Source organism: Microtus pennsylvanicus, chromosome 11 (genome assembly GCF_037038515.1).
Source record: "Microtus pennsylvanicus isolate mMicPen1 chromosome 11, mMicPen1.hap1, whole genome shotgun sequence".
Lineage (NCBI taxonomy): Eukaryota > Metazoa > Chordata > Mammalia > Rodentia > Cricetidae > Microtus > Microtus pennsylvanicus.
This window is the reverse complement of record NC_134589.1, coordinates 46,141,052-46,160,941: the sequence shown is the minus strand read 5'-3', so window position 1 is coordinate 46,160,941 and position 19,890 is coordinate 46,141,052. Positions and strand designations below refer to the sequence as shown.

Genomic DNA, 19,890 nt, shown 5'->3' with positions numbered 1-19,890 from the left:
GTCTTTGGATGGATTCAGTGAGACAGATGGAGATGTGGGAACGGTGGGTGGTACCAGCGTCTGTGGGCTCGGGGACTGGCCGAGCTTTTGGTGATTGTCCCATTTTGCAGGTGAGGAAAATGAGGGTCCTGCAGAACCTTAAAAGGAGTACCGCAGGGCCCCCACTACACTGGCCTCTGGCTCCACAGTCACTCTCTTCTCACAGCTACGGGCACCAGGCTGCTGGCCACTCCACCCAGCGGTTCCCTGGCCAGCTTCCCTGTCTTCAGGGCGGAGCCAGGAAGGAGCCTCTGCTTGGAACACAAGTGGCACAAGAGCCAAGTGGCCCGAGGCGCCAGCGGCCCCAGGAGTGCAGCTGGCCTGGCCCGAGGCCGCCATCCACGCAGCAGAGAGCATTCGGTTAGCATTGATTGCTCAGAGAAGAGCATCTGGCCAGGCTGGGGGCAGGGGAGGGAGCGCTGAAGGCCAGAGAGACTGGCTACACAGCAGAGCAGCCGGCAAGCTTCAGAGAGACCCACTGACCCGCCCAGGGGCCATGAGGAAAGTAGCCATGAGGCTGTCCCTACTCCAGGGGTGGGAGGGAGGACAGCCCCTTTGGGTGCTACACTGGCGTGACTGTCATGACCCTCTGGGACCTGAGAAAACTGACCAGCCCTATTTGAGGCTGCTCTGCCCACTCCTGGACAGGGAGCTGAGGCTAGAGTCCCAGCCTGAAGGCCCCGCTGCTGTGTTCTCCAGCTGTGGCCAGCTGCTGATGCTCTGGGGACCTCATTTTCTCCTGTGTGAGTGATGCTGCTCCCAAGGGGTTATAAGCGCTTCAGTTAAAGGCCTTACTCCCAGAGGCAGATCTTCCTCGCCAATTCTCCCACTTCTGGTGGCCAGAGTACCGCAGGGCCCCCACTACACTGGATTGTGTGACCTAAGTGTAGCAGACAGGCCTTGTTGGTGTTGGTCCCAGTGCCAAGCTCTCTGGACACCCCAGCCCTGGCTTTCTCCAGCCCAGTCTGTCTCGGAGGCTCTGCACCGATAGAGGGGATGAGAAAATGCAGGCTCACTTTTCCAGCTTGGCACCTTGGCATGTGCTATCCTGTTGCCTTTGCCTTGCCGCCCATCCCACCAGGTCTGTTCCCGTGGGACCATTCATAGGCACAGCTAGGGAGGTGGCTGTCTATGCTCAGCTTGGCAGGAGTTTGGAGTTTGCAGGCTGACCACCTCTCTTACCTGCATGTCCTCTGTGCTGAGTGATATGCTTAGGTCTGAGCTGACTCCCCTCACAGCTAAGGCAGGGTCCCTCTCAGCCCAGTTCATGGGTCAAATACTCTGGAAGGTTGAGGAACTGCTGGTGTTGCACAGGGGAACCAGTGACCAAACAATGCTGACTCCTAGCCCAGGGGTAGCAGAGGCTTTCCTTTAGGCCCCTCCGTTAATCTCCCCTATACTCCCAAGGTCCCTCCGTGGGCATTGCCACCCCATATGCAAATGATGCCGATTGCCAGGCCCTTCCAACAGTGGCTTCTGTGACTTTCCCAGGCTCGGGGGGCAAGTGTGAATGGAAGGAGGAATGAATGAGGCTGTGTAGCCGCTTGGGGAACTCATGTGCGTGGGAGGCTGGAGGTCTGGGCATCGGGAAGCAGAGTGCAGTAAAGGGCATCCCCTGGAGAGGAAGTCAGGGAGAGCTGGGTCTTCTCCTTTCCGCCCCCTCAAGCAGAAGGCAGCCCCACCCAGGAAGGGCCTGAGGAGTCTCAGGAGAGGCGCAGGGCCCCTCCACAGAGACTTGGATTCCTGCTAATTTGCAATCTTGAAATACACAGCAAAGGTTCCATCCTCATTGTTGGTACATTAATCAGGCAATCAGCGGGGCAGGGCTCCCAAGGGCCTCATGGAGGGGGCACAGAAGGTGCCATGGTGATGCAGTGTCTGCCTCCCTGGGATGAAATCTGCTGGATGACAATCCTAGGACAGCACCCTGCTGGTTCAGACAGGAGGTCAAGAAGGGGCCAGGGCTGGCTGGGACACTTAGTCCAAGGTCTTGAAGTAATACCACTGGCTTTCAAAGGTGTGGATGCAAACTTGGCTGAGCCCCTCTACATCTCCCTCCCATTAGAAGAGGTGGAGGTCCTGGAAAGCTACCCTTCCTGGCATGGGCCCTGGAATGTGGGAAAACATTAAAGGACAGGGATTAGGATGCTTCCAGAAGACCCAGCCCTTCACTGCTCAGGAAGTGACCATCCCACATAGTCCTTGTGGTCTCATGACTGCCTGTTCTTCTTTGAGGTCACGGAGAGCTGAGCCTGGTCCTGCATCAGGTCTTGGCTAGAGTCCTTTGTCCTCCTGTTGCCCTCCTTGAGGGGAAACCCCAATCCTGCCTTCACCCTGTCCTGCTGTCTGCTTCTACCACAGTCCACTGTGGGTTGAGAAACTAGTTACTAAGCCCACACCTGAGATCTGGTGCGGTTTGATTTTTTTTTCCTAAACAGAGCCCTGGCCCAGTTTCCCCTGTGCACTGGTATTGCCTGGAGACCCCTACTTAAGGGTTACCCTGAGGACCCCCAAATTCTTCTGGGATACACAGAGACAGAGCAGCCACAGCATGTGGGAGAGCTCAGCACAAGGCAGGTTGAGGTTGCAGGCAAAAGCACTCTGTAAACTCTGATGAGCTGTACAAATGTTGAATGGCATTAGTGCTAAGCCCACTGCGGCCCCTCCCCGCCTGCAGCTGCAGGCCCGGGAGGAAATGCTTTATTTTCACAGGACCCCCAGTGGAGGCTCTGCTCTGTCTCCTTCATTCTAAGACGTGAGACAAGCATTGTGAATGTCCTTGAACCTGGAGTCTGGGCTTTCTCAGAGCGACTGGGCTAGGGCTACTCCTTGGGGAAGGTTCTGGCAAGAATAGCTTTCCGGGAAGACCTGAGCAGGAGAGAGGGTGCAAGCCGAGCAAGGGGATTAGAGGAGGCCTGTGGGCAGAGCAGCCAGTGTGGCTTGGATGCTGATGCCACAGGGCAGGCAGCCCTCCAACCAGCTAGGGTTTGGAACCTCTCTCACCTTGCCTCCCTCTCTGCAGCACTGGAGCTCTTGGACAGAGGGTGGTAGGCGGGGGGCCACTAGACATGCTTTGGAGAGGGAAATGGGGCAGGGGTGGCTATGGCCTGTGTGCTGTCTAGTGGCTGGGTGACAGAAAGCACCACAGAGGACCTGCAGAGTATGGCCCAGCCCAGAAAGGGTCCTATGCCATGCCGACACCGCCACAGAGGTCGTAATTGCTCTGAAAACGCAACTGAACCCAATTATGCAGAAACTAAATTATGTGCGATGATTTTTATGTGCTGGAAACATTCAGTTGAAGCCGGGTGATTACAGGGGGACGAGAAGCAGCTGCCACTCTCTGGGAACCCATAGCTCCCAACAGCTGGGAGCTGTCACTTACGATGCTCTTTCTGTAGGGGTGGGGGGTGATTGGGATGGCAGTCAAGGTGGAGACCCGCTTGGCCAGGAACCCAGGCAGCCCTTGTGCTTGGGTTGGAGTGTGTCTGGGATCCTGGGTGGGCAGGTGGGCAGGTGGGTGGCTTCTTTCATCCCACATGATCTGGGCACAGCTGGTAGCAAGAAGACTCAGCTCATATGCCCCGGGCGCCCTTCCTCTCCCAAGAGTTCCAGCAGAACAAGCCAAGCAAAGCGGGGTAGGTCGTGGCTGCCTGTCCCTTCAGGGTGGGTGTCTGTAGGCCTGGAGCCTGGAGCCTGTCCCCATCTTCTTGACGCGCCTGTTGGGCCACTTGGGGCAGCTGTGACCCTGGAAAAAGGCAGGTAATGACAATCGTCCATAATGAGGCTGCTTCAATAATGAGTGTGGGCCTATTACCCGACCACAGGCTGGACACATCCGAAAATAATTATTTTAAGGATCCATTAACGAATGCCTAATTAATGCCCAATTAGAGGGAAGCTACAAAGGAAATGCTCTGGACAGTCAAGTGGCAAGGCCTGGTTTCACAGCCGTAGCCTGGCGAACTCAAGCAGGGTAGAGAGACGCAGAGGGCCAGAAGGTGAATCGGAAGGGGGCAGCCTCGCTCTGGCAGACCCCAGGGAAGCCGCATGTGTCAGCGGTGGTGTCCCGCGCAGAAACACGCCTTCTCTGTCCACCCGTTCAGCTCTGTGAACTGTATTAACAAACGAGGAAACTGAGGCACAGGGGCGGGGTTGTGTATTTGAAGTTTGGAATGCAACCCGAACGAGGCATCTTCTGAGATATGTTTTGGCGCCATGAATGCAATGCTTTACTTATTTTGAGGATCATTTGAATAAAGTGATCGTTCAGGACCCCAGATGGGCTATTTGCTTTGTTATAGTTGTACTCGTGAAGGCGGCTGACGGTGAGCAAGTGGCAGCGCCGGGACCAGAGCTGGAGGCTGTCATGCTGTGTTCGTGGATATGTTCCACCCAGCAGTAGGGCTGACGGCCTGGAGAGGTATTTGGATGGGGATTAGAGACTTTCAGGATAGAGCTCAAGAGGTGTGGAGATAATGTGGGCCTCGGGCCCAAATTCCTTGTTCAATCTCCTAGCCTAGGCACCCTGTGTACAGGACAGAAGACAGAACCTATGTAGGTCAAGAGGGTCATTCAGCAGTCCCCACTCCACCCTCCGTTCCCATGCATCTCCCTCTTCCCCGGGCAGCCCCTCACAGCTCTTCTGTTTCTCTCCCCACTAGGGTGCTGTGTGGAATTGCTGCTGCTCCTGCTGCTGGCTGAGGAGCTACCCCTGGGTGGTGGCTGTCCTCGAGACTGTGTGTGCTACCCCGCACCCATGACTGTCAGCTGCCAGGCACACAACTTTGCTGTCATCCCAGAGGGCATCCCAGAAGACAGCGAGCGCATCTTCTTGCAGAACAATCGTATCACTTTCCTCCAGCAGGGCCACTTCAGCCCCGCCATGGTCACCCTCTGGATCTACTCCAACAACATCACTTTCATCGCTCCCAACACCTTCGAGGGCTTTGTGCATCTGGAGGAGCTAGACCTTGGAGACAACCGGCAGCTGCGGACGCTGGCACCCGAGACCTTCCAGGGCCTGGTGAAGCTTCACGCCCTCTACCTCTATAAGTGTGGACTGAGCGCCCTGCCCGCAGGCATCTTTGGTGGTCTGCACAGCCTGCAGTACCTCTATTTGCAGGACAACCACATTGAATACCTCCAAGATGACATCTTTGTGGACCTGGTCAACCTCAGTCACTTGTTTCTCCATGGCAACAAGCTTTGGAGTCTGGGCCAAGGCATTTTCCGGGGCCTGGTGAACCTCGACCGGCTGTTGGTGCATGAGAACCAGCTACAATGGGTCCACCATAAGGCTTTCCATGACCTCCACAGGCTGACCACCCTCTTTCTCTTCAACAACAGCCTCACTGAGCTGCAAGGTGACTGTCTGGCCCCCCTGGTGGCCTTGGAGTTCCTTCGCCTCAATGGTAATGCCTGGGACTGTGGCTGCCGGGCGCGGTCCCTGTGGGAATGGCTGAGGAGGTTCCGAGGCTCCAGCTCCACTGTTCCCTGTGCGACCCCCGAGCTGCGGCAAGGCCAGGATCTGAAGCTGCTGAGGGCTGAGGACTTCCGGAACTGCACAGGGCCAGCATCTCCACACCAGATCAAGTCACACACGCTCACCACCTCTGACAGGGCTGCCCGCAAGGAGCACCACCCATCCCATGGCTCCTCCAGGGACAAAGGCCACCCACATGGCCATCTGCCTGGCTCCAGGTCAGGTTACAAGAAGCCAGGCAAGAACTGTACCAGCCATAGGAACCGAAACCAGATCTCGAAGATGGGCACTGGGAAACAGCTTCCTGAACTACAGGACTATGCCCCTGACTACCAGCACAAGTTCAGCTTTGATATCATGCCGACCACACGACCCAAGAAGAAGGGCAAGTGTCCCCGCAGGACCCCCATCCGTGCCCCCAGTGGGGTGCAGCAGGCCAACTTGGGCACTTCCCTGGGGGCCTCGCTCCTGGCCTGGATACTGGGGCTGGCGGTCACTCTCCGCTGAGGACTCAGGACATCATTGCCCAGCACTGCCACACGTCCAGCAAGGAACAGAATCTTTTCCTCTTGTTTTGTTTTTTTTTTTCTTTTTAAGTGGAAGATCTGCTGGGTTTCAGGAAAAGGCTGCTAAAGCCTTCAATCACAGTCTGGACCCTTCCTGGTGGATTATAAGCTCAAAGTGTACAGCTCTAGAGAGGAGGGGTAGTTATCTTACCTGGTTGTCCTGGCCCAGCACCTACGGACAGCATCCACTCCAGCATGGTGGTCAAAGGCATACCCAGTGAATCATAGCCGTGACGGGACATATGCCCTGTGGAGAAGCTGGGCTCTGTGGAATCCTGGTCACTTGGAAAGAAGGGCCGGAGGACCCTGCTGTTTTGGGAAGGAGTGGACTCAGGACAAGGCTCCCGCAGAGCCAGCTGGGGCAGCCAGCCATCTCAGAGCACTCTTGCTCTTGCCTGAGGCCACCTCATCAACCTGCCCAGTCCCACTATGTCACCCTCAGTCCCTACCCGTGGGGGTAATGCCTCTCATTCCTGATGTCTCAGGCAGTCCTGGCAGACCTGCTGGGGTCCGAGAACCAATCACCAAAGGGAAGATCATCAGAGAATGACATTTAGAACTTTACTCGCAATGAGAGTCACACAGAAGGTGCAGTTTTATACCTGTGTCCACTTATATATACCCTCACACCCTACCCAGACACCCACACAATATAAATATATATACATATATAAATATATAAATGCACAGCTCCCCTCCCACTCCTTACCAAACTGTATGTCTTATCATGTTTATAAAGTATACGGGAACCTATATTTGCTCAACTACAGATTGTATTGGTAATTTCTTTTTTTTTTTTTTTTTTTTTTTTCTAAATATTTATTTATTTATTATGTATACAATACTCTGTCTGTGTGTATGCCTGCAGGCCAGAAGAGGGCACCAGACCCCATTACAGATGGTTGTGAGGCACCATGTGGTCGCTGGGAATTGAACCCAGGACCTTTGGAAGAGCAGGCAATGCTCTTAACCTTTGAGCCATCTCACCAGCCCCCTGGTAATTTCTAGCAAGGAAAAACAAAAAGCTGTGGCATTTTTGTTCCAAATCCCAGCTGGCAGCAATAGTCTCTGGGCTTGCTGGGGCAAAGGTGTCAGTGGGAAGTTTGAGGAGGAAGAGAAACAGAGAATCACTTCAGGAGACCAACATTCTTAGCTACTTAGAACATCCCCTTGTTTTTATATGCAACACATGCCTGTCTGGCACCCTGGAGCACCCCACTACCCCTCCTGTAGAAGCTGCAGGCTTTGGGGTGAGATGTGGGAAGTAGCTTGTTGGATATCAGGGTGCTGGAGGCAAGCTAGGTGGAGCAGCAGAAAGGGCTTTGGGGGTTTTCCAGCCAGCAAATAAGGCAGCATCCACAGTGTTAGCCCAGTGGGTTGGATGGACAGAGTCCTTCTAACGTTTTGCCAGCGATGGTCTGGGCAGGTCAGGAGGCTCTGAGCTCTGACCTCAAGGAAGGCTTAGCTGCAATTTTAACTCACTGGCTCTTTGGCCAGTGACCTGCTGAAGGCCCTGAATAGTTTGGCAATAGAGAAGACTCTAGTGGCCTTAGCAGATGAGGGCATTTCAATAACCATCTCAGGCACTCTTTGTTACAGAGGTCTTGTTCCTCCTGATTATTTTGGATATAATCCAGGACAGGCAGAGGTCAGAGGGCTAGACTCAGGGGTCAGAGCCCAACAGGCAGCATGCAGGGAACAGAGCAGGCAAGCCCAGTCAGGGAATAGGGGCTGCTGGCCCAAAGGTCTTGGGCAGGCACAATCTCTTGCGCTTTGCACAAACCTGAATCCCCTACCAGCGAGGGTGTGTGAGGAGTAAGAAATGCTGAATCCAATTAAGAGAGAAAAATAATAAAAAAAATTCTCTTGGACAAGAACCCTGTTTTTCATTTCATAACCCCGCATTCCTGACGGGGTGGCAGATCCTGGGCTTTGGTGGGGTGGGCGAGCCTGGCCAGGCTTGACTCTGAGAAGACAGCATGCTTGTTGGCAGGGAGAGCCATAGGAACGGGGCACACTGACTCACAGGAACACACAAGAACATGCGCGCTCTCTCTCTCTCTCTCTCTCTCTCTCTCTCTCTCTCTCTCTCTCTCTCTCTCTTCTCTCTCTCCCCCCCCCCCCCCACACACCTCTTCCCTCACCAGTATAGAACACAATTCACAATTCGCTTCCCACATGCTGGCTGCCCAGATCAGTACCACTTCCGTATCTTTCCCCGGCAGAAGGGTTCTAGATCCTTCCGAGCTTGTTCCCAAGAGCCACGGCTGCTGATTCTGGGTGTCAGCAGAAAGACAACAGGCAGTCCTTGGGCCTCAAGTCCAGGAACTGACCAGGACAGCAGAGGGCAAGGTCCTGGAAGCTGCCCCTGCCTCTCTGACATCACAGATGGAGAGCAGAGGGCTGTCTGTTTTTAGCATGAGCGTCAGGGCATTCACGAGGGGCCTCGTGCTGCAAAGCAAATAATGCCATCCTGCCACTGAGCCCGATGGTACCTAGGCCGATGCCCATATCCCTTAAAATTCAAGCAGGTTGTTATGATGTTGATTTCATTCCCAACCCCAGGCAGTAAGGCCCTCAGTGGGAAAATCAAAAGTCTGAGCACTTTATTAAATTTTTAGGAAAAGACTTAGCAAGTCCTATATGGTAGAAGCGATTGTCAGCTAGAAGAACGATAAAGTCTCCTAAAGGCTCTGCCGATGTGTGCCAGCATAATTCCCATGGCCGAGGCCTTCCAGGCTGGGCAGTGGGGCCCAGGACACTGGGTGTATTTTTAGTAGTTTTCTCCCCCAGGAGGTAGAAGGAATGAAGGCCACTGCTGATGACATCATCTGTCACACAGCGGCTCAGACTCTGCAGTTAGAATGATGCCATTGTTCCCAAATCAAAACCAGTTGACTCTGGGAGTCAACTAAATGGAGGCTCTCTCCAGGGAGTCAGGCCACTTTCCCCAGTAGCCATTGGGGGCAGGGTATTATAGAGTCCTGCTCCCCCAAAGGCTCAGTCACCCCCTCCTGTCCCTAGTAAGGAACAGAACGCTTCCTCTGCCTTCTTTCTTCTTCTTGAGACAGGGCCTTGGACTCATGTAGCTGAGGCTGCCCTTGAACTCCCGGTCCTGCTGCCTCTGTCTCCCAAAGTACCCACTCTTGGCTTGATGGAATTTTCAAAAGAGTGTTCGGGGGCCTAAGGTGGCTTGTTACTTGATAAAGCCCTTGCTGTGCAGATATGAGGACCCGAGTCCCACCCAATCCGCAGAATCTATGTAAAAGGCTAAGCACAGTGCACTTCCGCAATTCGGCACAGGGCAGGCAGGGCAGGAGGGGCCTTGGGACTTGCTGTCCAGGAAGCGCCTTACGTTCCAGGTTCAATGGAAGACCCTCTCTCAAAAAGTAAGGTGGAGGGCTGGCAAGATGGCTCAGTAGATAAAGACACTTGCTGTGCAAGCTTGATGACCCGAGTTCCAGCCACAGAATCCACACGAAAGTGGCAGAATACTGAACCCGCAAAGACCTCCTCTGACTCTGGGTGCCATAGCACCCCACTCACACAGCACAGAACACACTAGTGGTGACAACAATATATTTAAACGAAAATAAGGCAGAAAGGGACTGAGGGAGAAACCTCTGACTTATATGTACAGCACATATATTCCATCCACACACGTACACATGAACACATCCCTGACATCCCCCATACCCCCAAAGCTTTTTTTTTAATATTTATTTATTTATTATGTATACAATATTCTGTCTGTGTGCATGTCTGCAGGCCAGAAGAGGGCACCAGACCTCATTACAAATGGTTGTGAGCCACCATGTGGTTGCTGGGAATTGAACTCAGGACCTTTAGAAGAGCAAGCAATGCTCTTAACCACTGAGCCATCTCTCCAGCCCTCCCCAAGCTTTTTTTAAAAATATTTATTTATTTATTATGTATACAATATTCTGTCTGTGTGTATGCCTGCAGGCCAGAAGAGGGCACCAGACCTCATTACTGATGATTGTGAGCCACCATGTTGTTGCTGGGAATTGAACTTAGGACCTTTGGAAGAGCAGGCAATGCTCTTAACCTCTGAGCCATCTCTCCAGTGCCTCCCCCCAAAGCTTTTGTACAAGTATATTTTACATGTCAAACATATTCCCAACACACATACACACGGACATGGAGACACACATACACATGTGCCTTCCCCTTTCCTGCCCCTCCTGTCTCTCATTAGTCCCTTTGTCTTCTTAGACAACTTTCATCTTTAAAAAAATTATTTTATTTTTTCTTTATGTGCATTGGTGTTTTGCCTGCATGTATATCTGTATGAGGGTATCAGATCCCCTGGAACAAGAGTTATAGACAGTTGTGAGCTGCCATGTGGGTGCTGGGGAATTGAACCAGGGTCCTCTGGAATAGCAGCCAGTGCTCTTAACTGCTGAGCCATCTCTCCAGCCCCATATTTCATATCATACAAGCATCATCAACATCATCATTTATGCCCCAGCAATGTTTAAGCATCCCTGGGCAGCCCATTTATGGTGGTTCTCCAGTTGTTCCAATCCTGGGCAGTCCTAGATGCTTGTGTTATTGTCGTACCCAAGGTCCCACAGTCTTTCTTTGTGCTGTATATCAAGTGCTTTTGGGCCTTCCTCTTCATCGTACCCCATGCACTCCTCCAAGCAGTGCTGTCTTCAGGCATCTGCCTTCATTCATCTTCTAACATGGACAAAGTATCTCAAGCGCCATTGCCGTATCCTGTAGTTTGCTTCTTCCTGTAGAAGCTGTGGAGCTGGGGATGACCTTGAGCTTCTGGTCCTCCTAACTATACCTCCTGAGTGCTGGAAGTGCAATCATGAGCCTCCATGCCTGGATTATGGGATGCTAGGGATCAAACCCAGCCCCTTGTACGTGTTAGGCGAGCATCCTAGCAACAGACGTGTCCCCACCCCGACTGCCGCTTTCACTCAGCACTTTTTGGGGAACCCCTGGAGAGATCACCTCTTTCCTTTATTTCACCTCCCCACAACAGCCTTCTATTCTACAGTGGCAGAGGCTAGGGCCTGCCATGTGGGGACATGGGGTGGTCCCTGGCACCCTCAGACAAACTTCTTCCATGACCCAAGGGCTTGGCTGGCTCTTCATTATTCCTTCAGCACACAAATGGACCAGTCATTGTCTGTGCTTTGGGGACAGGAAGGTGAGAAGAGAGGCTCCCTAAGGAACTGGGAGGAGCGAGCATCCTCAGCTGCTACAGAATTGGAGCCCGTGTTAGCGTAGTCTTCCAAAACAAGGGGCTCAGCTGGAGTAGGGGAGTCAGAGAGGATGTCCTGGAGGAGATGATGTTGTAACAGTCTCTGAACAGAGAGGTATCCAGCGAAGAATGTGGGAGCCTGCCAGGCTGAGGGCTAGAGGCATACAGTAGCTCAGCCTTTAAGGTCTCTATAAACAGCTATGAGCTAAGGATGGAATGCTGTTTGCTGGGGTGCTGGGAGACTATTTAGGCAAGAGGGAGGCCCAGGGAGGCCCACCCAGGGACTCTGACTCTGTGGGAAGCAGAGGGAATCTGTGACTCTCTTGCCTGCTCTTCTCGGCTCCTGAGCCTCATCATAAGCACATGGGCTCCCATGGCACCCTTGCCACTGTTCCTCAGCTGTGGATTTCATCATCACCACTTGCCTCCTGTGCTCAGCCAGATCCTTCCTTGTGCCAGCAAACTGGAGTGCTCACTGGAAATCTGCCTGGGCCACAGTCCCATTCCCAGACACCTGCTGCTTCCAAGCTCAGAATGTCTCCCATATCACCATTTAGCATCCACAGCCAGTGTTCCAGGCTTTCCCACCCTCATGACGTGGCTCCTCCCTCAGCTGGCCAGACACCCCAGCTGCAGGGAGCCACAGGCAATCCCAGGACTCCTTCTTCTGAGCTCCACCCCTCTTGCTAGGCATGCCCATTACCAGAGAGCCAAGAACCCCACTTGGAAAATGTTACCTGTACCTAGAAAATCATCTGCCGCTCCACAGGCAGTCAGGGCCCAAGAGGCGGGAGAGAGCCAGGAAGGCTTCTCTGTGGATCAGAACAGGCTCAAGAAATAAGTTTGCTGGACACTGAGTTGGGAACTCAGGAAATGGCCATTGGGTTAGCACCAAGCTTCAGTTCAGACCTCGCTGGGCTGTGAAGGACCCGGCTACTAAGGACCTAGTTTCTCTTCCCTGGTGGAAGAAGCCAGCCTTTCTTTTCTTGAAAACAAACAAACAACAACAAAAGAAAAACCAACTTATTTTTTTCTTCCTCCTCTTTTTCTTCTTTTTCTGATGTGTGATGTATGTTGTGCCCAAGACAGGATGGGCACATGCCATGGCGTACGTGTGGAGGTCATAGAACAACTTGGGGGAGTTGGTTCTGTTTTTTTAATATTTATTTATTATGTAGATAGTACTCTGGTATGTATGTCTACACACCAGAAAAGGGCACCAAATCCCATTATAGATGGTTGTGAGCCACCATGTGTTTGCTGGGAATTGAACTCAGAACCTCTAAGAAGAGCAGCCAGTGTTCTTAACCTCTGAGCCAGCTCTCCAGCCCCGGGGAGTTGGTTCTTCCTCCCACCTTTGGGTTCCAGGGATCAGGGTAGCAAGCACCTTAGTTGCTCAGCCATCTGGAGGCCCCTTTCTTTGTGTTTTCTTTTTCTCTCTTTCTTTTATTTGCTCGCTCTCCTTTTTTCCCCCTGTGTGTGGGAACTCGGGGCCGAAAGCAGCCCAGCCTTAAATTCCTGGTCCTCCTGCCTCCATCTCCCAAGTGCTGGTACTATAAGTGTAGACCAGCATGCCTGGCTATGGTTTGCTTGTTTGCCTGTTTTTGAGACTTGAACTCATGGTCCTCCCCCCTCGCCCTGAGTTCTAGGATTCTAGGTCTGTAGTGTCATAAACTGTTGGTCTGTGTGCCCTTTTCTTTTCCTTCTTCCCTTCCTCCACCATCCTCTCCCCTTCTTCTTTCTCTTGTTATTTTGAAACAAGGTGTTGCTATGCAACCCAGATTGGGCTTACACTCGTGGCGATCCTCCTGCCTCAGTCTCCTGAGTACTGGAATAACAGCCATTTGCCACCACACCTAGCTCTATACGCATTCTTTGATCAAGGAGAGCTGAGTGCACACTTTACTGGGTCCCTCACAACACGGCCTCATGACCCAGTCAGTGATGGCCACACTCCAGCTTCATCAGCTCCTGGTCTGTCTCCCTCCTGTCTTCACCTCCCTTTTGCAGGAGTTCAGGCCCTTAGCCATTACTCCGTCCATGTCTCCAGTCCCCAGCTATCAGTTTCTAATGGGCCAATTTTCTCTTCATTCTGCCTACTTGGAAAATACCTCGAGAACCTTTGATTGGGTGTTAAAATATCTTTTGCAATTCTGTGCTCTGTGTCTCCTTCTGCTCCTCTAATTGTCCCTTTTAACTCACTGCGTTTCCCAGATAAATCTCCCAGTCCCCCCTTTCAGGCTGTTAATAAATACAAGCTCTAAAAAAAATGCATAAACATCTATTGTTGGCTAAATAACTCACAGTGCAGTCAAAAAGCCAGAAAAGAGGGCTCTTCGTGGTGAATGCATGCTCTCTCTCTTTCTCCTTCCCTCCCTCCCTCCTTTCCGCCATCTACCTCCTGTCCTCTCTTAAGAGGGCTTCTGGAACCAGGGTGGTTGGTTTATGGCCCTAAAAAGTCCAGTGGGTTCAGGGCCTGAGACTGCCCTCGAGAAGAATTAAAAATAAGGTAACTCCAGTGCTCACTGACAGGGCTCCCGTTACATGCAATAAGGTACGGGGACAAAGGAGATCTAGTGTTGGGAGTGGTAGCTAATTTAAGTGACATTTCAGTGGGCCCCTTACCTCTACAAGAAGTGGGTCAGCCTCCTCCAACACACAGCGCCAGCCTGCACTGCTGTGGCCCGCCTCCCATCTCTCTCCTTTCAGCTCTCATTTCTCATTAGAGCCGTTAGTTTCTAAGCACCAGGAGGGTGGAGAAGGCTGTGCCTTTGTGTCACTGGTTTCTGTGTGGCAGTGTGCACATCAATGGCATGCCTGAACGGCAGAATTTGACATTACTGCTGCAAAATGTGCTTGGGTCACGGTGCTTTCCAAATTGGCTAAGGTTCTATGCCACCCCCTGCTCCTTTGCCTAGGCAGCTCGGAGCCCCCGCCAGCCTTGGTTTCTGCTGCTCCCTCTGGGGGGCCTCTGAAAAGAGAGGCAGCGAGACATGTATTAAACTCTTCAATCTCTGTAAGTACCATTTCCTGGGAGATCGGCTTGGAGGAAGAAAGCAATGCCAGTGCTCAAGACATAAGCACGTAGAAGATGCTGTGTCCCAGTGCCTCGTAGAAGATGCTGTGTCCCAGTGCCTCGTAGAAGATGCTGTGTCCCAGTGTCTCGTAGAAGATGCTGTGTCCCAGTGCCTCGTAGAAGATGCTGTGTCCCAGTGCCTCGTAGAAGATGCTGTGTCCCAGTGCCTCGTAGAAGATGCTGTGTCCCAGTGCCTCGTAGAAGATGCTGTGTCCCAGTGCCTCGTAGAAGATGCTGTGTCCCAGTGCCTCGTAGAAGATGCTGTGTCCCAGTGCCTCGTAGAAGATGCTGTGTCCCAGTGCCTCGTAGAAGATGCTGTGTCCCAGTGCCTCGTAGAAGATGCTGTGTCCCAGTGCCTCGTAGAAGATGCTGTGTCCCAGTGCCTCTGTCACCTTCTGCCCACCATTCTGGGGAGCAGTCATGGATAAGACGGTGATGTCTCTGCTCCAGCCAGACAACCCAAGGACAGACAGAAGACTTTCTCACTGACAGGGGGAAGAACAAGCCTACAGAAGAGAGGCGCTGGATGAAGGACACACCCATATACAGCACTTGGAAAGAGAAAGCACAGCTCCGTGGGGCAGTTGTGTGGCCAGTGAGTAAGAGGCAGACAGACAGGAGGGCTCCATGGAGAAGCGCTTTGTGCGCACACACACACACACACCACACACACACACACACACACACACACACACACCAGGCACAGCATCCCGTCATTCTGTCTCACGCAGTCAACAGCTCTGAACCCCGATGATGCGCAAAGCCCCAATCAGGCCATGGGATGTCTGGGTGAGCAAGGCAATCTCCTCACTTCAGAGTGCGTTTCTACCAGCACGGAGGAAGCTGGTAGAAAACCCAGTTCCCTTTGATTGGATTGCAAGGGTAGTCAACAGCAGAGGGGCACAGAGATTGGTCATATTGGTGTCACCTGAGATGAATAAAGAATGGAGACTTTAGATGGGTGGTGGTGGCGCACCCCTTTAATCCCAGCACTCGGGAGGCAGATCTCTGTGAGTACGAGGCCAGCCTGCTCTACAGAGAGTTCCAGAACAGCTAGAGCTCTTACACAGAGAAACCCTGTCTCAAAAAAAAAAAAAAAAGAAAAGAAAAGAAGAAAATGGAGGCTTTGTTTCACTTCCTCACAGGCGGGTGACCATCTTCAAGATCTTTTTGTGATAATGTGGCAGCTCGGGCTGATGTCCCCTAATCCAGGGCCAGAAGGGGTTTATGGTTTATGGTGCCCCAGCAGCAGAAGGCTCCTGCTCAGTACAGGCCTCAAGTCTCTGTGCTCCAGCCGCTAGCTGGGCCACATTGACATTCTCCCCCTGCGTGAGGGGGTCACCGGGGTCTCTGAGGTGTTTTTATTCTTTATCCTGGCGTCTGAGCCTCAGAGGCGCTGAGGTCCCTGACCTCTTCCTTTGCCTGCCACCGGGAGAGTCTCTCACTGTTTTATCTGCGGCATTTAAAGTGTCACCTAGCGTCTGGCACTTTGCTAGTGGAGGGTACAGACTTTCAGATGTCCTCACCAGCCTCTTTCACAAGAGCATCCCCACCCCCTCTCTAGCTGGCTGTGACCAGAGCTGGGGGGAAAAAAGGCTGAAATCCACCCTGCATGGATCCTACGTGCACACAGTAGGGCTTTAGTGGAACCTGGGAATTCTGGAAGTTGCTGTGTATAGTCTACATAGCTGTACACTGCTGGGGTACAGCAGCTAGGAGCGCCCACCCAGCAACCCCAAACTCATGCTCTTGCTATTATTCTCCGTCCCCTCTACACCGTACTTCAGATGAATGTCTCCACCCTGACGCTCTGCTCTGCCCGACATTCCTCTTCCTTATAAATACTGCGGAGCTCACTCCGGCCTGGGTCTCCTCAGGGGCCCTCCCTCTGCCTTATTCCTTCTTTGGCCTTCTCACTCAGAAATAGCTTTATTTCTCAGAGTTGCTGACCCTTTTCAGACTTAGAGGCAGCCTGCAGCCAGGCCATGGCCTTGTCTTCCTGCAGCTCCGTCTTCCTCAGCCATTTCTTCTCCAAGCGGCCACTGGCAAAGAAAAATGAGGAAGCAACTTGGAGTTTGATAGCGTGTCAGGATTTGAAAGATTCTCCACCTTGTAGATAATAGAACCCCAACGGGGAGATTTGATTACGCCCCCCCCCCCACACTTTGCAGATATAAAAAAAGTAGGTCTACAGGTTACTCAGACCCACGTTTCCCTCCTTCCCCATGTGGACAGAGTTTCCCACACACAGACTACACTGTGTACCCCATCTATGTGACCCGGGGTGAGACAGGCACACACTGGGGAGCCCAGCGCTTGCTCTCACGCTCACAGTCTGAGAAGTGAAGGGAGTTAGAGACCTTGGCAACAGTCCAGAGATGCCACGTCTTGATTTTCTTGCGCATTTTCTTTGCTACTCTGACCCTCAAACTTCCCCACGCATGTCACTGGGACCTCCAATTCAGGTGACAGAAAGAGCTGGCAAGAATTCTCCCTGCTTTCGTACCAAGAGTAGGGGCATAGTGACAGAAAATCCCCAACGGGCCAAGGTTTCTCTCCTCTCTGTGTAGCTGAGGCTAGATCATTGTTTCTGTGAGACCTTGAATTCATTTCAACAGCTGTCAAGAGTTGGGGAGAGAGAAGGCCTGGGCACATTCTTCTTCCTCCAGGACGCCATGAGACCACCACTATGTAAAATGAAATGGAGGCAAAGGCCGGCTCAGCCTTGATGATGAGATCTGGGTATACCAGGCCCTGGGTCCACCCCCAGATCACAAAAGAAAACTACAAGAGCTGACCACGGGACCTGCAAGAACCTCTCCACGGGCCCCAGGTTGTTTATGTGTGTGTAAGTGTGCACATGCCACCGCACATGTGTGGAGGGCAGAGGGCAAGGTTCGGGAATTGGTTTTCTCCTTCCACCATGGGGGTCGGGAACTGAACTCAGATTGTCAGGCATGAATGGCTCCTACCTACTGAGCCACTTTTCCTCTCTTTTTCTTTTGACAACTCTTTTTCTTTTCATCCATTTTGAGTCTCTTTTCAAAGCTTCTGTGACTCTGTGACTGCTCTGGGAAATTTTGCTTTCCTTTTGTTGTTTTTGTGCACTTGAAAAATTAGCCAGGTGTAGCATAGGCCTAAAATCTCAGGGCTTGGAAGGCTGAAGTAGAAGGACGGCTGTGAGTTCAAAGCCAGCCTGGACTACATTACAAGTTCAAGGCTAGCTTGGGGATGCATAGTACGGACCTGTCTCAAGAAGAAAGGAAGGAAAGAAGGAACAAAGGAACGAAGGAAGGGAGGGGAAGAAAAAAGAGGGGAGAGGTTTGGCAGAGTGCTTGTCAGGTCTGTGCACTGAGGTTTGGCCACTAGGTCTGGGGAAAAATAAAAACTCAGCACTAGGAGGGAATTAGGGTGGAGTTAGAGTAATGACTCAGTCGGCTAAGTGCTTTTGTCATGTGAGCATAAGAACACAAATTTGTATCGCCAGGCCGTGGGGTCAGAGATAGTTCAGTGGATAAAGACACTGGCTACTGAGCCTATTCATGCAAGTTTTGTATGAGTAGCCACATAGTGAATGAGAAAACAACTCCTGAGGTGGTTTTTTGGCCTCTACACATGTTCTGGGGTATACACACGTGTGCAAGACACACTTGTATGCATAAATAATAAATAAATGTAATAAAGAAAGGGGGTCAGGTGTGGTGGCACACACTTTTAATCCCAGCACTTGGGAGGCAAATGCAGGCAGATCTCTACAAGTTTGAGGTCAATCTGCTCTAAGGAAGGAAGGAAGGAAGGAGGGAGGGAAGGAAGGAGGAAAAGCCAGGCAAACATGGTGGCACAGTGCTAGGGAGGCAGAAATGGGAATAAGCAGAACTCACTGGCCACCCAGTTTAGCCAGTTGGCGAGTTCTAGACTCAGTGGGAGTTCCTGTCTCAAAAAATTAGATGGAGAGATACTGAAGAAAGACACTGACATCAACATATCCTCTGCCCAGATGTGAGAGAGTACACACACACACATGAACACACACCCACACATGAACACACACACACGAACACACACACACACACAAACCCTCGCACTAGGAATACAGGTAAGCATCATCATGCCCAGGTCCAGTTTAATTTAGACCAAAGGGTCCTCTTGCCTTCCCCTCACACAATGGAAGCTGAGGAGGAGGAGGAGGATTAAAAGGATAACCAGAAGACAGCCAGGGATCTGAGCCCGGGCACTCTGCTTCCTTCCCATGCTAGCTGGGTAACCGGGGAAGCAAAGCTCCAGCAAGTGTTTTCCAAACGCTCGTCTGAAGACAAGGGGAGCCTGTGATTACAATTTCTGCTGATTTGCAATGAAACACTAATGCAGTGGGCTTTTCATTAAGCCAGATTTATTCAATCTAAAGATAATCCTTTTTTTCAGAAAGTGCACCTTTATATGTTGTTGGGGAAGAGAGATGTTCTAAAAAGAAATTTCTCTCCTGAACTGTTAAGATAGGTGGCTGTGCCTTGGGTTCTCTAGTTGGAGGTGTGTGTGTGTGTGTGTGTGTGTGTGTGTGTGTGTGTGTGTTGTGTGACCCTCCAAATTATTTCTGAAATTTTACTCTTTTTTGGGGAGGGGGTTTCTGTCTGCATGTATGTCTGCACACCACAAGAGGGCACCAGATCTCATTATAGATGGTTGCTAGCAACCATGTGGTTGCTGGGAATTGAACTTAGGACCCCTGGAAGAACAACCAGTGCTCTTAAGTGCTGAACCATCTCTCCAGCCTAGTGTGTGTGTGTGTGTGTGTGTGTGTGTGTGTGTGTGTGTATGTATGTAGTAGTCCTGGCTGCCTTGGAACTTGCTCTGTAGATCAGGCTGGCCTCGAACTCACAGAGATCTGCCTGCCTCTGCCTCCTGAGTCCTGGGGTTGTGCCACTATTGCACAACTGGAATTTTACTTTTGTTGGATCCCCAAACTCAATGAATGGCGGTATTGAGGGAGTTTAACTATGCAATTCTTGCCTTTCCTATTCCGAGGTCCAAGCCATTACCATTCGAAGTCCAGACTGCTTGCATGAGCCAGCCCTTTCACCTGGCGCCTTCCTCTCCGTCACCTGTCTCCCATCATTTGCAGATAATCACCCTCAATAAATAGCCGATTACCCTTAAAGACAATTATACTATTCCATCAGCAAACACTGATGTTCTTTTCTTGGGTCTTTTAATGAAGTCGATATTAAGGAGATACTTTATTTACATAAACTCCAATGGCTCTCTTTTAGAAGGGTTTGGGTTCAATGTCAAAGTTTTACAATCTTATCTAGAGGATGGGTGTAGAGGGCTTTGGCTAGGGTGGAAAAGAGATGGAGGTACTTAGTCTGGTGCTGCCTTACAAGGAAGGGCGCCCAGGAGAGGCGAAGGGATGAGGCGGTGCCTCCCTCCTCAAGCTAGTGGAATCTAAAAGCAAGGATGAGCTGGGCTCTCAGAGTGGAACCATTCA

General features: G+C 51.7%; 1 protein-coding gene across 3 annotated transcripts in view; it reads left to right on the top strand.

Moving 5' to 3' along the window:
• Positions 1 to 7,967, top strand: part of Rtn4rl1 (reticulon 4 receptor like 1) — a 76,185-nt gene extending 68,218 nt beyond the window's left edge. For 2 of the 3 annotated variants that reach the window (XM_075991662.1, XM_075991663.1), the window contains exon 2: positions 4,704 to 7,967. In XM_075991662.1, coding sequence (XP_075847777.1) covers positions 4,704 to 6,031 — 1,328 coding nt within the window. In that variant the 3' untranslated portion in view covers positions 6,032 to 7,967. The remainder of the gene's footprint in view (positions 1 to 4,703) is intronic. The other variant, XR_012912339.1, reaches the window with a different exon arrangement.
• The last annotated feature ends 11,923 nt before the right edge of the window (positions 7,968 to 19,890 follow it).